The sequence below is a fragment of the Ornithorhynchus anatinus genome, chromosome 17 (genome assembly GCF_004115215.2).
Source record: "Ornithorhynchus anatinus isolate Pmale09 chromosome 17, mOrnAna1.pri.v4, whole genome shotgun sequence".
Lineage (NCBI taxonomy): Eukaryota > Metazoa > Chordata > Mammalia > Monotremata > Ornithorhynchidae > Ornithorhynchus > Ornithorhynchus anatinus.
The window spans coordinates 1,206,014-1,222,069 of NC_041744.1; the positions used below are offsets into that span (position 1 = coordinate 1,206,014).

Here is a 16,056-nt window from a genome sequence, read left to right on the forward strand (position 1 = left end):
CATCGGGCGGGAAGTCTCTCCCTCCATCTCTCCCTCCTTCCCTCCCACAGCTGGAGATGAAGCAGAGGTCCCTGTCGAGCCAGGGCCTTGAGGAGGAGGAGAAGCCGGGCGCGGAGATGGGCGAGGTGAACCCCAAGAGTCTCGGTGAGTCCCCCATCCTCCCCGGTCATGGAGAGGGAGAACGACGGAGGCTGAGGTGGGAAGAGAGAACGGTTGAGGTTGAGGTTCAGCCCTGAGACCCGGGGCTCAGGCAGAGGAATGGATTGTAGCCCACGGGTCTCAGAATATGTTCCCCCGGGGCTTCGGGGTTCCCTTCCTTCCCTTCTTTCCCCTCTCAACCCGACCCCTCCCCTTTGCCCATTACCTCTCCCCCTTCCCTCTCCCCTCCCCTCCCCACACGCCTTTCTCCTCTCCCCCACGCTCCCGCAGAAGCAGCGTGGCGTACTGAATAGAGCACGGGCCTGGGAGTCGGAAGGCCTGCCACTTTGCTGTGTGACCTTGGGCAAGTCACTTCTTCTCTCTCCCTCAGTTACTTCAGCTGTAAAATGGGGATTGAGACCGTGAGCCCCACGAGCCCTAATTTGCTTGCATCCACCCCAGCGCTTAGTCCGGTGCCTGGCACATAGTAAGCACTTAAGAAATACCGTAATTATTATTATTGCTATTATTACTTTCACACGCATACCTTTCCCTCGCACAGGCTCACATGCACACGCATACGGAATTGGCAGCAGCAGAAGCAGCCACTGCCCCCCCTCCCCAGTGCCCGCACCCCCACCGGTGACCCGGACCCCAGGGGTGCCACCGACGGTGACATTGGGGGCTGTGGAAGCGGGAGCGGGGTCGCTTCAGGCCTTTCTGGCTCCTGCCCCCGCTGTAGCTCCCACAGGTCTCTTCCCTGCAGACCCCCACCTAGCCTACCCCGAGTCCTCTCGTCCCCAGGTCGGCCGGAGGAACTTTTGCGTTCAGGATGCTCTGCCCTACCCCCGCCCGAGAGAGGACTGGGGACGGGGCAGCGGTCCGGGCCCCAGTGAATCAGAAACATCCTCATCCCTCCACCCCACTCACTCTTCCTCGTTCTTCCCCTTCAGCGAAGCAGTGCGTTCAGAAGAGCCTGTTGCTACTCAGATTCGCACCCCCGGGCCCCAAGATGGAAGACGCGGCCGACGAGACGTCGGAAGTGCCGGAGGAGCAGGGCCGCCCCCGGCCCCCAACCCCGTGTCCGTGGCCCGGCCCCGGCCCCGTGGTCGAAGAGCATTTCCGAGCCTCGGAGGGCCCCGGGGAGCCGAGCCGCCCGCCGGACCCCGCGGCCCGGAAGAAGCCAGGTGGGAGCCTCTCGCCCGCCCCGGCGCCCGCCAGCGCCCCGCCGGACCGCCCTGCCGCCCAGCCAGAGGACGCACCACCCTCGCCACCCTCCACGCCCACCCGCCGGGCCCAGCTGGGCCGGGGCCGGCTCAGGCTGCTGTCCTTCAGGTCGCTGGAGGAGCCCAAGCCGGCTCCCACGGTGAAGGAGAAGTACCCCATCCTCAAGAGCATCCTGGATTTTGTGAAGGACCAGTCCCTGTCCCATGAGAGGTGAGCGCCCCTCCCAAGCCTTTCCAGTTGGCCACGCTCCCCCGCCCCAATCACCAAGTTGTGGTAGTGGGGTTTGCATTGAATCAGTGAGGCCTGATTCAGAGGGAGTCAGTCTCTGGGCCAGATGGAAGCCTCCCTCGTTGAAATGACGTATGTAGGACAAGGACCCTCGTTCCAGTTGAGTCGGGGGATCTCGGCTCGGCGGGCCGTGGCCCTAACGCTTTCTGGGGACCGGGCCCTGGGACGGCGGCCGGCCCCCGGGAGCGGACACGGTCATTGCTCCACCGGGGCTCTCGGGTTCAGAGACGGGGGCGGTGCAGGGAGGAAGCTCATCACCTTTTCCCGGGTGAGGGGATCAGAGGTCCGGAGAGGTCCAGGGGTTTGCCTGAGGTCAACAGCACTTCCTTTGCTTGTCCTTCGAGCCCATGCTGCCCCCTTAGTATCTTTGGCTTTCTGAGCCTTGGGAAAACTGCCTGTCATCCGTCCACCTCCAAATCCCAGAAATTGGGCAAGACCTCTTCTTAGGGGAGCTCCCGGTCCCTCGGGGGGCTCCAGACTGCACCTGTGGCACCGTGGATGGCACCTCGGAGGCTGGGGCGGGGGTTCCTCGAGATGAGAGGGAGGCCGCCCCGGGCTGAGCGGGGGCCCGGCAGACCCTCGTGCTTTCTAGCGGCAGCAGTGGCAGCCGGGAGGGTGTCTGCTGGAGCACCTACGGTGTGCCGGACGTTAGATTAGGTGCTGGGCGAAGCCCACCAGGGGCATGAGGCCTGTCCCCCGCCCACCAGGATCAGACAGTCTCACAGATGAGTTAATCGGCTGCCCCAGAGGCACCCACCCTGCGGGGATGAGGGGACCTCTGCACCCCGGCCTCGGCCCCCAGTCCCAGACCGGACCGGGGAGTTCCCGAGTGGGAGCCAGGACACCCCAACACGGTGACTTTCTGAGCCAGCCGTCTCAGTCCTCACCCCCGCTGAAGCCCCACCACTGATTCTGTCACCAGTGTAGATCGAGCATCCACCGTGTGCGGGGCACTGTGCTCAGCGCCGTCTCAGAGGAAGTAGAGCCAGTGTGCCAGGATGAGCCATCTGCATGAGCCGAATTTTCTCAGCTCCGGAGATGGGCAGGGGCGGGGGACGGGGGCCGTGGCAGGGGTGGGCCGGGGGGGCTGGACGTCCAGGGCTGGAAGGCACCGGTGGCTCACCGGGAGCCTTCTGTGCTTGTGCCAAAGTGTTTTGCAGGTCCTGAGTCTGAGGAGGGCCCAGGCCCAGAGGGTCCGGGACGTGCTGCAGACCGTCCGGCTCTGCTTGGAGCAGCTGGCTCAGCCGCACTGCTTCCACCCGCCCTGCGTGCTCTTCCTGCTGGAGCTGCTCGCCTGCCAGAAGGACTTCGCCGGGTACGTGGCACCGCCCGCGGGCCCACCCCGGTCCTTGGGGCAGCCGCGCCACATTGCCTTGGGTGACCCTCTCGGGACACTCAGCCGTGGTGGACCCAGTTTGGTCCTCGTGGGCCTCCCGATCCCCGGGGAGCACCTCACATCAGGGCCCCGCCGATCCGCCCCCTGCCCGGCGGCAGCAGTGACAGCCTGTCCCAAGAGAGGCCCACTGGGCACCGGGCACTGCCAGCCGAGGGCTCGGACAAGCCACGTTCCTGGCCCGTAAGAAGCCTCCGCTCTAATGGGGGAATCGGACGTAGAAATTGGGAATGCACAAGTGCTGCGGGTGGCTGGAAAGAAATATATCCTTCAGTGCATCCCAGGAGTTACAGGGGATGGGTTTTCCCCTGTCCCTTCTCCCTTCTGGTCACCCCTTGCACTTGAATTTGTACCCCTTATTCACTCCACCCTCAGCCTGACAGCACTTAGGCCCTTATCCCTCATTTATTTTCATGTCTGTCTCCCGCTCTGAACTGTAAGCTCTTCGTGGGCAGGAACGTGTCTTCCAACTCTGTTTTATCATTACCGTGCTCTGCAGTCAGTAAGCACTCGCAGAGGCTCCATGGCCTAATGAAGAGGGCGCGGGCCAGCTCCGCCGCTTGCCCACTGTGTGACCTTGGGCAAGTCACTTCGCTTCTCTGTGCCTCAGTTACCTCATCCGCACAATGGAGATCCAATCCCTGTTCTCCCACTACTTAGACTGTGAGCCCCATGTGGGACCTGATGATCTTGTTTCTACGAACCCAGCGCTTAGTGCAGTGCGTGGCACATGGTAAGCGCTTAACAAATGCCATTATTGTTATGATATTTTATGATCATTATTGTAATTATCAAAATGATCAATTGTGTCGTGCATGGCCAGCCTGCTGTGAGGCCTCAGACTGAATGCTCTGGGGCGGAGCCTGGGATGGACGGTCGTTCTCTGTTCCAGCTACTTCGGACACCTGGAAGGCTGCGGGGCCGAGCTGCTCCAAGAAATCCGGGACTCCTTCTACCAGCTGGTTCTGTTTCTGGTCAACGCGGTCAGGGGCTTCGGCGGCCTGAACGACAGGTGCGGAGCCTCGCCGACACGAGGGCCGGCTGGGACGGGGACGGGCCAAGGGTGGTGTCCGGGGCGGGAGCCGGGGAGGCTTAGGCCGGGGCCCCGGGGACTCTTGCGGGGAGGGAGGGACCGGAGGCCGTAGCCGCTCGTCCCAGTTCTCTCAGCCACTCCTTTGGAATCCGGCTCCATCCGGCAGGGAGCAGACGGCCACCCCGCAGTGGGGAGACTCCCCCCGGAGCCAGGCGACCACCCTGAATCTTGCCCTCTCCCCTGCGGGGCGGCTCCCCGCAGGATCTGCGACGAAGCAACTGACTCAGCCCTGGGTCTCTTGTTGAGCACCCGCTGTGGCTGCCAACCGGTGCTCCAACTCCTCTTCTCCCGGCCATCCAGGTCGCTGCTCCCTGCCTTGTCCTGTGTCCAGACGTCCTTGCTTCACCTCCTGGATATGGGCTGGGAGCCGGGCGACCTGGAGTTCTTCGTCACCATCCAGCTCCCCAGTCTCCTACTGACCATGGCCCAGGAGAACATCAGTGTCCATGACAGCGGGATCTGGTGAGCTGAGCCCCACGGCCTCAAAGTGGGAAATAGAGGGAGAGCGAGAGACAAACGGGAGAAGGGAGAGGGAGGGGAGGCAGGGGAGAGAGAAGGAGGGAAGAGAGAGAACGCCAACACGAGAACGCACCCAAATGCATCCAAGGCTGGGAGGTGGGAGATTCTCTGGCCCAGTAATAATATTAATGGTATTTATTAAACACTTCTTACGTGTCAAGAACCGTTCCAAGCGCTAGAGTAGATGCAGGTTCATCAGGTCAGATAGAGTGCCTGTCCCGCAGGGGGCTAAGGAGGGAGAGCAGATATTGAATCCCCATATTCCAGTTGAGGAACTGAGGCAAAGAGAAGTTAAGTGAGTTACCCGAGGTCACACAGCGGGAAAATAACAGGCTGGTCAGGATCCTAGTGCCATCTCCGCCCTGGCCTCCTGCCTGTGGGTGTCCTCAGCCAAGTTACCTAGTTTCCTCAGTTTTTTCACCCGTGAAATGGAGAGAAGGTCGCCGTGTGGGGCAGGGACTGTGTCCAATCTGATGACTATGCACGTACCCTGGCGCCGAGCGGACACTATACGCTTAATTGGTGCCATAATTAGGAACAGAAGCATCCTGCCATGAAAGGCTGAGGCAGCTCTGGCTCCAACCGAGACTGACAGTTAGCCACGCTGGGTTGAGGGGGAGGGAGCGGTCCGGAGTCCATCTACAGGGTCCTCAGAGATGACCAGGGGGACACCAGGATCCCGGTGTCAGTGGAACAAGCACTTTAATAAGAAACATTTACTGGGGTGTTTTCCCTGAAAGCTGCCTTTGTCAAGTCATCATTTTCCCCAAGGTTTCCTTTTTTTTTTTTTTTTTTTTTTTAAGTTTTTAATGGTATTTTTAAGTGCTTATTATGTGCCAGGCACTGTTCTAAGCACTGGGGTAGACACAAGACATTCTGGTTGGACACAGTCCCTGTCCCAAATGGGGCCCACAATCTCAATCTCCATTTTATAGATGCGATAATTGAGGCACAGAGAAGTGAAGTGCCTTGTCCGAGGTCACACAGCAGACAAGTGGTGGAGCCGGGATCAGACCCAGGTCCTTCTGTCTCCCAGGCCTATGCTCTGTCTACTAGGCCCTGCTGCCTCTCGTGTTGTTCCCGAAATGGGGGTGGTTACTGGGGACCCTTTCCCCCTAGCCGCCATTTCCACGGCAGCCAATAGCCCGGGTGTTGGGAGCACCGGTTGGGATATTGGAGGTGGTAGGAAAAATGATTTGGGGGCATCTTCAGGGCTCCAGGCACTGGCCTGAGCACTCGAGAAGGTTCTTCAAAAGCATGAGACACATTCCCTGTCCGGGCTTCCCGTTAACGGTGCAGGGGAGAAATTGTTCATGAGGAAGAGGTGGTCCCGATCTCCGAGGCCAGCGACCCTGAGGCCGAATCCCGCGATCTTTCAGGCAGAGAGCTGGGGACGGAGCGGGACTCCGGGGTTGATTCCAGGGGTCCCCAGGCCTGGGCGGGGAGGAGCCGCACCCCGGAGTCGGGCCGACCTCGGGGCCTTCTCCAGCTCTGAGCCGTGGGCCGCCCGGGATTCGGTCTCCCCCAGCCAGTGGAGCGAGGAAGACGAGATGGCCGACTACGAGCAGAACCGCGAGTGGATGGACGGGTGTCAGGACGGGATGTTCGAGGCCTGGTACGAGAAGATCTCCCAAGCCGACCCAGAGAAGCAGAGGAGGGTGAGAGCCCCGGGCTGCCCCGGTGGGCGAGCGGGCGCTGGGGTGCCCGTGCCCTCGTCCCACCGAACGGCTTCCCTTCCCGGAGCACGGTGAGGGGGAAACGGGGATGCAAAGGAGGAGAGGGGCGGCGGAGACTGGCCGACTGATCGGGACCCCCACCCCCGGCAGATGCACATGTTCATCGCCCGCTACTGCAACCTGCTCAAAGTGGACATTTCCTGCGACGGCTGCGACGAGATCGCCCCGTGGCACCGCTACCGCTGCTTGCAGTGCAACGACATGGACCTGTGCAAGACGTGCTTCCTAGGTAACGGCGGAGGGTCACCCCACCGTGGGCGCTTGAGCGGCGGGCTGACGTTTGCCTCGTCGGTCCCCGGGGGCTTTGGGGCTGAGACCCCCTGGGAGCCGGGGCGGGAGAGGAATGGTCAGAGAGGCCCCATTGTAGGAGCCTGGGGAAGGGTCTCCTCCTCTGGGACTTCTGCAGTCCTGAGGCTCCTCCGGGGGTTTTCCGAGTCGGGTTTTTTCTCCCTCGATCATATGACGCTCCTCGGGGACAGGGGCAGGGTCCGTTCATTCAGTCTTATTTATCGGTCACCCACTGTGTGCAAAGCACTGTACCAAGTGCTTGGGAGAGTACAGTACAATGACAAGCAGACACATTCCCGGCCTTTAACGAGCTTACGGTCTAGAGAGAGAGGCAGACGTGAATAGAAATCAATAAATGATATAAGTGGACATAAGTGCTATGGGATTTGGGGGGGGCGGGATGAATAGAGGGAGCAAGTCTGGGTGACGCAGAGGGAGTGAGAGAAGAGGAGAGGAGGGCTTAATCAGGAAAGGCCTCTTGGAGGAGATGTGATTTCAGTAAGTGGTTGCAGGCAAGAGTCATTGTCAGATTCGAGGTGGGAGGGCATTCCTCCCTTCCTTTGTCAGGACAGGGATCCCCAGGGCCTTGTGCGATGTTTGGCATGTCGGCCTGTGCCGAAAAATACATTCAGGTGAAGTTGCTGTGGAACCCGTGGGCCGTCATCACTGTCATCATCATCATCATCATCTTCCTGGGCATATTGGGCCCCTGCTATATGTAGAGCGCTGGAATGTCCACACTGGCGGTCGAGTTGATGACCCTTTCCTTGGAGGAATTTCCATTTTCCATGGGCATGAGTGATAAAGCCAGTTCCGCGGTGCCCACGGTCCTAGTTGGGTCCCATCTGGGTCCCCGCAAGCCCAGCGAATGGACTAGGACGTGGTCCCGGGTGAGCGGTGGCTCTTGTCCCGGGCCGGCCGAGCGGGCGCCTCTGGTCCAGCGGATCCCTCACAAGGGCCCGGTACTCAGCGTCCACTCCCCCAGGAGGACCCTGAAGGCTCTTTCCAGCGGCCACGGCACCGGGCCCGGGACCCAGAGCTGGCAGAAGCAGGCGAGGCGGAGGAGAAGAGGCGGCAGCAGGGATGGGGGCTATCACTCAGGGCATTCTGGTCTGGCCGTCCGCAGGTGGAGTGAAGCCTGAGGGCCACGAGGACGACCATGAGATGGTGAACATGGAATACGCCTGTGACCAATGCCGGGGCGTCATCGTTGGCCGCCGGGTCAACTGTACCGTCTGCGACGACTTTGATCTCTGCTACGGCTGCTATTCTGCCAAGAGATATTCCGACAGGTACCATCCTCCCCGGCTCCTCGGGGCTCTTTGCCGGGGGCCGTGGAGGGGGCCGGTGTGGGTGGGGGCCTGGGCGGCGGTGACATCGTTATGGGTCTCAGTCGGAGAGAAGCTGGCGACACCCAACTCCCCCGCCACCCCCAGGGGCCGCAGTACAGTTCCAAGAGATCGGGGAGGCCTCAGGCGGTGGAGGAGGTTGTTCCACAGGGCCGCACGGGAGACGGTGTGCCCCACGAACCCGGGGTGGGGTTGACAGGCGATCTCCGGGGCACTGGAAAAGGATCTGGGAGTCATGGCGGAGCAGAAGCCCAATATGCCCACACAGTGGCGTCATTATTAAAAACGGTGGCCCCGCCGTGGATCCCGGAGAGCCCAGCATCCACAGGAGGCGAGGCCGTCCAATACTGGCCAGGGCCTTAGTGAAAGGCCCGGCCTTTTGTCGGATTCCTGGGAGCTGGTCCCTGAACCCGGGAAAGGACCGCGAGAGGCCGTGTACAGGTGGTTAGGTTAAGATCGAGATGGGGAAGATGATCAAGGGATAGAAGATACGTGCTTGGAGGCAAGGGAGGGGGGACCCGGAGGAAGGCGGGTGGACATGGTGGAGGCAGGGGGCTGGACCAGATGAAGCCGGCCGGCGCCTTGGCTTCCGAGCCTTCCGCCGGGACCCCAGTGCGCTCTCTGCCCCCTCCCCCTCTCCGACAGCCACCTGCCCAGCCACAACGTGACCGTGCTGCCGATGGTCACCGTCCGGATCAGCGACCGGCAGGGGCTCATCCAGCCCTACGTCCACAACTACTCCTGGCTGCTCTTCGCCGCGCTCGCCCTGTACAGCGCCGACCTGGCCGGCCCCCAGGACGGCGACGGCGAGCGGCTCGACCCGAAGGTGGCCCGCCAGGCCGCCGTGCTGCGGTGCCAGTGCATCCAGCTCGTCGGCGACTGCCTGCTCAAGGCCCAGCACGGCAGAAGTGAGCGGGCGTCCCCCATCCCCGACCCCCACAGACGACCGGCCGGGATCGGGTGGGGCAGACTGGCACCAGGGCCGCAGCGCGTCCCCCAGCGTGGGGGGTGGCGCCCAGGCGGGCCCTGCTACCCCTCACCCTGATTCCACCGCTACCCTTCCCGTTTCTTTGGCCAGAGCTTCTCGGGGCGGGGGTGGCGGGGACCAGGAGGGCTGAGGGCCAGGAGAGTTCAGGTGTCGGTCTTAGTAAATCAGTAAATATTTATTGAGTGCTTGCTGTGTGCCGAGCATTGTACTAAGTGCTTGGGAGAGTAAAAAGCAACAATATAACGGCCACGTTCCCCGCACACGACCAGCTGACGGTCTAGAGGGGTTCCGAGTCAGGATTTTTGTGACAGCGTAAGTTATTCCAGCCGTCCAAAAAAAGGAAAGGGCCATGTTGCTGAAATGCAAAACCATCCGGTCCCGATTGGGCGGCCTGGGCTAGTCGATTTGGAATTGGTCCCCGAGAAGTACTTTGCTGAAAGACGAGGCTTGTCGGAGCATCATCTTTACCAGGATTGTCTGGGGGTCCTGCCGTGGGCAGAGGTACCGGACCGGTCACCTGCTGCGTGCAGGGGCGCTGGACTGGGCTCCTCCTATTTCACAGTGGGCACGCAGTACCATCCTCTGCACCTGGTAGAAACTAGTAGTTGATGACTGTGGCAGTTGGCAAAACTGTGGTTGGTAGAAGCAAAGCCTTCTGAGACAAAGGGGATTGAGTCCCCGGGCCTTCTGACCCACCCACTGATGAAACTCTGATAGGGTCGGGATGAACACCGGCCTATCCTAAAACGCTGACCCTGCCCAGGTGACAAGGAGAAGCGGCGTGGCCTAGCGCAAAGAGCAAGGGGCTGGAAGTCAGAGGGCCTGGGTTCTAATTCCAGCTCTGCCATTTGTCTGCTCTATGACCTTGGGCAAGTTGCTTGTCCTCCGACTCCCGGTTCCATCCCCTTTCCACCAAGTCATGCTTCTTCTCTGACTCTCATCCCCTTACTCCTAGGCTCTTCCCACTAGGCTCTTCCCACTAGCAGCGTCGCTGCTTCCACGTCCTGTGTCCTCTCCACGAGCATCGCTCCGTCCCCTCACAGTGAGCAGGTGACGGGCCCTTGTTCTGGGTTTTGGACTCTGAAGGGACCTCTTTCCTCCCCGCTCTCTCCCCCGATAGGTCTTAAAGCGCTGGCTCTCCTGTGCCCACTGCCAGAGAACGAACGTGTTTCCGGCAGCTCCTCTGCCGACAGCTCCACCGTAGCGCTGGGGGAGCCCCCGAAGAAGAAGGCGGCGGAGGCCCGGGCCCCCGGCGGTGGCACGGATCTGTCCGGCCCTTGGTCAGGTAGCCGGGTAAGTGGCGTTTCTCTCTCTAGCCTGGAGCACGGGGGTCACCCCAGTCTGGGAATGGGTGATCAGGCCCGATTTTTTTTTTTTTAATCAATTTTTTTATGGTATTTGTAAATTGCTTTTTGCATGCTAATTGTATCTGTTAAGCGCTTACTATGTACCGGACACCGTACTAAGCTCTGGGGTGGATACCAGCAAATCGAGTTGGACACAGTGTCCACCTGATCACTGAATTCTGTAGAGCCCTGCCTCCTTGACTGGTGGGACCTGTGCACCTCCAAGTTCAGGGAGGGACACCAGGTTTACTGAGGGAACACAGCGTGGGGGTACCAGTGCCCCTGGCTGTCCACAAGTATGCTCACACCCCATATTCATTCATTCATTCATTCAATAGTATTTATTGAACACTTACTATGTGCAGAGCACTGTACTAAGCGCTTGGAATGTACAAATTGGCAACAGACAGAGACAGTCCCTGTCCTTTGACGGGCTTACAGTCTAATCGGGGGAGACAGGCAGACAAGAACAATGGCGATAGAGTCAAGGGGAAGAACATCTCATAAAAATAATGGCAAATAGAACCAGGGTGATATATATCTCATTAACCAAAATAATGGGAGAGCGATGCGGCGGGGAGAGCCTGCGGGCATGGCCTCTCACCCCTTGGTCCTCAGGAGGAAGATGCGAGGGAAGAGGGTGGACGGTTCCCCCTGCTCGGCCTGCTAGGGTGGCTGGTCGCAGGATGATCGTGCCCTACCCTCTCGTCACTAAGACTCTGCTCTCTCCCTCCTCACCCCACCACCTGTGTGTGTGTGTGTGTCAGGGAAAAGGGGGCTTGGGAGAAGGAACAGAGCCTCGTTTGGAGAACGGCCTCCTGGAGAGCCCCGGAGCGGGCAGTGGCCCCAGAGACCAGGAGGACCCAGCACAGCCTGCCCCGGAGTCGGCGACTCAGAACTCCGGCCCGTCGTCCGACGACAGTGTGTCCTCGGGGCTTCTGGGTGAGATCACTTACCCCCATCATTGCCACCTCAGGGATTCAAACCCCACCCCCAAGTTGGGAGCCGTTCCCTCACCGGGGTCATCATCCGCCTGGCAGGGTGTGTGGCCGGCACCGTCCGAGGAAGCGAGGCCCGCCGGTGTGGCCTCGAGCGTCTCCAGACTCCTCTCCGGGGCCGTCCCAGCTCTGTCATCGAATCTGCGATTCCCCACGGGAACCAGGTCTCCTGTCTCCACACAGACATGGAGAGTTCCCGGGATTCGAGCCCGGGCCCGGTGGAGGCGAAGCCCGTCATCCCGACCCCCGAACAGGTGTTTGCCGACTGCTCCCAGAAGAGGATTTTGGGACTGCTGGCGGCCATGCTGCCCCCGCTGAAACCGGTAAGTAGTGAAGCGGGAGCCTAAAGGGACAATTTGAGACATCTCACGGTGGACCTGGCCAACCAAGAGGCGAGGGGCTGTCGGGGTGGGAGTGTTCAGAGAAAGCCCCTCTGGCCTGAGGCTTTTGTGACTGAGCCCAAAGCTTCGGGGTTCTCTCCCCGCAGCCCAAGGATGGGCTCGCAAGCGGAAAGATTCATTCTGTCACCAGCCAAGCGGCCAGTGGGACATCTGGGGAGCCCAGAGCACTGTATTAGATGCCGGGGAGGGGACGGGAGCCATAGTGGGAGGCCCTCAATGACCTTCCGGGGCGGCTGACACAGGAGCCGGGAAGTACGGGTGGTTTGCATACGGTGGGGTTGGGAGACACGGCGCTGCTCCAGCTGGGTAGGGTAAATGACGAGTGAGAGAGCGAGCCTACAGCAGTCAGTCAGTGCTATTTGTTGTGTGCCCACAGCTCTGTGCTAAGCGCTCGGGAGAGTACACTATGACCGTATAACAGAGTCGGTAGACGTGTCCCCAGCCCACAACGAGCTCGGGAAACCCTGGGCCCAAGGTGGCTGTTGGAACGACCCGAGTCGGGGAGGTGGGATTCGTTGGGACAGGCTTCCTGGAGGAGACGTGGGATCCCCCGAGCAGCTCTTCCGGGTACCCGGGGAGCGCTGGATCCAGCAGGGCCTGGTGACACCTGGCCACCCCGGCCCCGCCTGGCTCTCTGGCCGGACCACGGAGTTCCCGGGCTGGGCTGGCTACATCCAAAGTAGTGGGTTCCAGTAGTGGCCAGTTCTGGCCACTGGGAAGCCTGTGCCCCCGCCCAGTTTGTCAGTCAGTTGGTCAGGCAGTCGGTGGTATCTGTTGAGCGCGTACTGTGTGCAGAGCACTGTGCTAAGTGCTGGGACAGTTCAGTACGGTGGAGTTGGTCGGCACAATTCCTGCCCACAATGAGCTTACAGTCCCGATCCCTCCTGAAATCCCCACCCCTGTTAAAATGACAAAATGCCCCCACCAGTTGGATCGTAATCATTCCCACTCTTTTGCTTGTCTTTGCGATGCTTATAGTGGTAATGATGATAACGTATTTATAGATTAAGGGGTTACTGGGTGCCAAACGCTGTACAAAGCACTGGTATAGATACCAGGTGGTCGAGTCAGACACAGTCCCTGTCCCACACGGGACTCACAGACAGAGGTAGGAGGGAGAAAAGGTATCGAATCCTCACTTTATAACTGAGGAAACCGAGGCCCAGAGAAATGAAATGACTTGCCCAAGGTCACACAACAGGCAAGTGGCGGAGCTGGGATTAGACCCCCCGAGGTCCCCTGACTCCCAGGTCCGGGTTCGTCCCACTAGGTCGTACTGCTTCCCCTGCTGCTGTTCTGTGCCGGGCTGGGGTCCTTTCACCCTGTGGATTGGTTTGGGACGTCCACTGGACGGGGTGAACTTAACCAGGCACGACATCCTAGATCTAGGTGGGTTCTAATCCCGGCTCCGCCACTTGTCAGCTGTGTCACTTTGGGCAAGTCACTTAACTTCTCTGGGCCTCAGTTACCTCATCTGCAAAATGGGGATTAAGACCGTGAGCCCCACGTGGCACCTGATCACCTTGTATCCCCCCCCAGTGCTTAAGAGCGCTTCGCTTATAGTAAGCTGTTAACAAATACCATCATTTTCATTATTATCGTTATTATTATCTTGACCAGAAGAAGTCGTGGTTGGGGTGGGGGAGGTATCGAGTGAGCATCCATTTGGTGCGTAGCACTGTGTGAAGCACTTGACCACTTCAGTCAGAACCGTGAGGGGCAGGAAGCGGAGCCAAAAGCCCGCGGCTGGGACTCAAGAGACCAGGACTTCTAGCCACAGCTCTGCCCCGGCCTGCTGGGAATCCCTGAGCGAGTCACTCACCCTTTCTGGGCCTCTGTTTTCTCATCCGTCAAATGGGGAGAGGGTTGACTGTGAGCCCCGGGTAGGCCAGGCACGTGTCCGATCTCGTGGCCCAGAATCTACCCCTGCACGTGGAGCCCAGTAGGCACTTCTGGGTGCCGTGGCATCAGTAATCAGTCAACAGCCGCGCTGCTCTCTTCTCCCGCCCCCTGTGCTCCTTCCCTCAGGGCGACGCCATGGCCCCGATGAACCTGGAGCAGACGCTGCCGCTGATGTTCCAGGTGGTCATCTCCAATGCCGGCCACCTGAACGAAACCTACCACCTGACCCTGGGCCTCCTGGGGCGGCTCATCGTCCGCCTCCCCCCGGCGGCGGTGGACGCCGCCGTCGCCCAGGTGCTGTCGGCCCAGCACGGCCCGTTCCCGGCCGGAGTCGGCCCCGCGGTCCCCGCCGGCTGGAAGACCACCCACCTCCTGTTCAGCCTCGGAGCGGTGTGCCTGGACAGGTATCCGACCGGTCCCGGCCAGCCTGGCCCCAGGACCCCTGGCCCCTCAGACCGACCGGAGGGGAATTGGTGGCCGGTCGGGGTCAGAGCGGTGCCCGGGGTCGGGGGACGGGGATGGACTCTAACCAGGGTTGAGGGCGGCGGACCCCTTCTCCCATCCCCGGGTGGGCACTCTGCAGGCTGCGAGCGTGGTCTCCTGCCGGAGTCAAGTGGAAGAGCAGGGTTGTGGATTGTTCCCGGGTGGCAGTAAAACTGCAAGCCCTCCAGAAATTGCCCTGGGGACCGTGATTGGCTCCCTGGTCACTGAGCCGTTGATGGTGCTTTTCCTTTTCCCAATCCACCCAGCCCCGGGTCCATCAATCCCCGGGAAATCGTCCTCCTCCTCCCTGGGTCCCCCTCAGATCTCCCGGTCCACCGTCACCCGTGCACATCCGGCTGCCTCCGCCAGAAGGGTGCCACCCTCACCCACCCTCCCAACTCTGCAGAGACATCGTAACCCACCCCAGAGCCCTAGTGGGACCGGTTGCAACTCTAAAATTTAATCCAGGAGCCACCCCAAGGAGGGGTATCGTTGGTGGGTTGGGAGGTGGGCCTCGTCACCTCCCATTACACGGAAACGTCTGTCTTCTCTTGTCTTGCTCTCTCCCCCTCGCCACGTCCTCGTACCGGTTCCCAGCCGCGTGGGCCTGGACTGGGCGTGCACCATGGCCGACATCCTCCGAGCCCTGGACGCTGCTCCTCAGTGGCATGACGTGATTGCCGCGTTCGGCGACCACTGCGTCAGGCAGCTGCCTTTCCAGCTGAAGCACACCAACATCTTCACCCTGCTAGTCCTCGTCGGCTTTCCCGAGGTCAGTCGCTTGGCGGCGGCCTCGTCCGCCCACACGGTCGTTGGGCTTGCCCCTGCCTGGGTGGTGGGGGCAGCTGGAATCCTCGAGAGGTGGTGGTCCGGCCCAGGAGAGCAGCATCTCTGGAGCGGGCTCGGGGGAATTTGGGGTGAGAGCCACAGTAGGTCGCTACGGGAGAAGTTAGGGATATAGCCGGTGTCGGCCGGGCACAGGGAGAGTCAGGGAGGAGAGGGGAGAGTCGGAGGTGTAGGATGGTCTGTCTCTTAACCATGAGGGCCGGTGTCCAGGAGCCCACGGTTGCTCCCAGCATCCGGGTGCCCCTGGATGGCTACTACCCTGTCACGGTGGTGTTTATGCCCTGATGGAAAGATACTGGGCCCTTCATTTCTGTTTAGCAAGGCTAAACCCAAAGATGGTAGAAAGCTGGATCGTGGGGTGACGGGAATATCTGGTCCCCCAAATCCACCAGCACCCTCTCAGCCAGAGGCAGGCGGCCACGCGGCGCGTCCGAGACCGGGCCGCTGCCATCGGTCCCGGGACCCCAGTCGCTCGCCGGGGCGGCTCCTCGCCTCGGCCGGCCAGTGGGAAAATGGAGCGGGCCAGGGGAGCCCCGGGGATCCAGCCGACCCCTCCTCCCTCTCCCTGTTGGCTTTGGCCCCTAAGCACCCTCCCCGCCCCCCGTTGTTCCTCTTACTCCCCCGCTTCCCCGGAGCCGGGCAGGGCTGGGTCATCAGGCAACCCCGGCAGGGTCTTTGCTGCGATCCAGATGGCCGGCTCCTCACGGCCCCGGTGGACGTCCCTTCCCCAGGTGCTGTGCACGGGGACGCGTTCGGTCTACCTGGACCACGCCAACGAGCCGCACAACGTCATCGTCCTGAAGCACTTCACCGACAGGAACCGCGCCGTCGTCGTGGACGTCAAAACGCGCAAGAGGAAGACAGGTTTGCAGCCTCGCGGCTCGGTCCGTTCTCCGGGCCCTCCCCACAGCTCCGTCCCCACCCTCCTCCCGATTCCACCCGGAAGACCCAGAGCGCTTTCCCAGCGGCCCGGGGACTGACAGGGAGAGGACACGGGAGATCTCCGGGGCACCTGGTGACTCCCCAGCTCCTCTCCGAGCGGGGAGCGGGTCATGTGTCGA

General features: G+C 61.1%; 1 protein-coding gene across 2 annotated transcripts in view; it reads left to right on the forward strand.

Moving 5' to 3' along the window:
- ZZEF1 (zinc finger ZZ-type and EF-hand domain containing 1) overlaps positions 1-16,056 on the forward strand; it is a 61,025-nt gene that overhangs the window by 34,064 nt on the left and 10,905 nt on the right. For both annotated transcript variants that reach the window (XM_029081891.2, XM_029081892.2), the window contains exons 28-42: positions 51-144; positions 1,092-1,575; positions 2,804-2,968; positions 3,939-4,058; positions 4,440-4,601; positions 6,187-6,316; positions 6,485-6,623; positions 7,809-7,974; positions 8,677-8,939; positions 10,140-10,312; positions 11,133-11,307; positions 11,547-11,686; positions 13,793-14,070; positions 14,747-14,921; positions 15,727-15,859. In XM_029081891.2, coding sequence (XP_028937724.1) covers positions 51-144; positions 1,092-1,575; positions 2,804-2,968; positions 3,939-4,058; positions 4,440-4,601; positions 6,187-6,316; positions 6,485-6,623; positions 7,809-7,974; positions 8,677-8,939; positions 10,140-10,312; positions 11,133-11,307; positions 11,547-11,686; positions 13,793-14,070; positions 14,747-14,921; positions 15,727-15,859 — 2,797 coding nt within the window. The remainder of the gene's footprint in view (positions 1-50; positions 145-1,091; positions 1,576-2,803; positions 2,969-3,938; positions 4,059-4,439; positions 4,602-6,186; positions 6,317-6,484; positions 6,624-7,808; positions 7,975-8,676; positions 8,940-10,139; positions 10,313-11,132; positions 11,308-11,546; positions 11,687-13,792; positions 14,071-14,746; positions 14,922-15,726; positions 15,860-16,056) is intronic.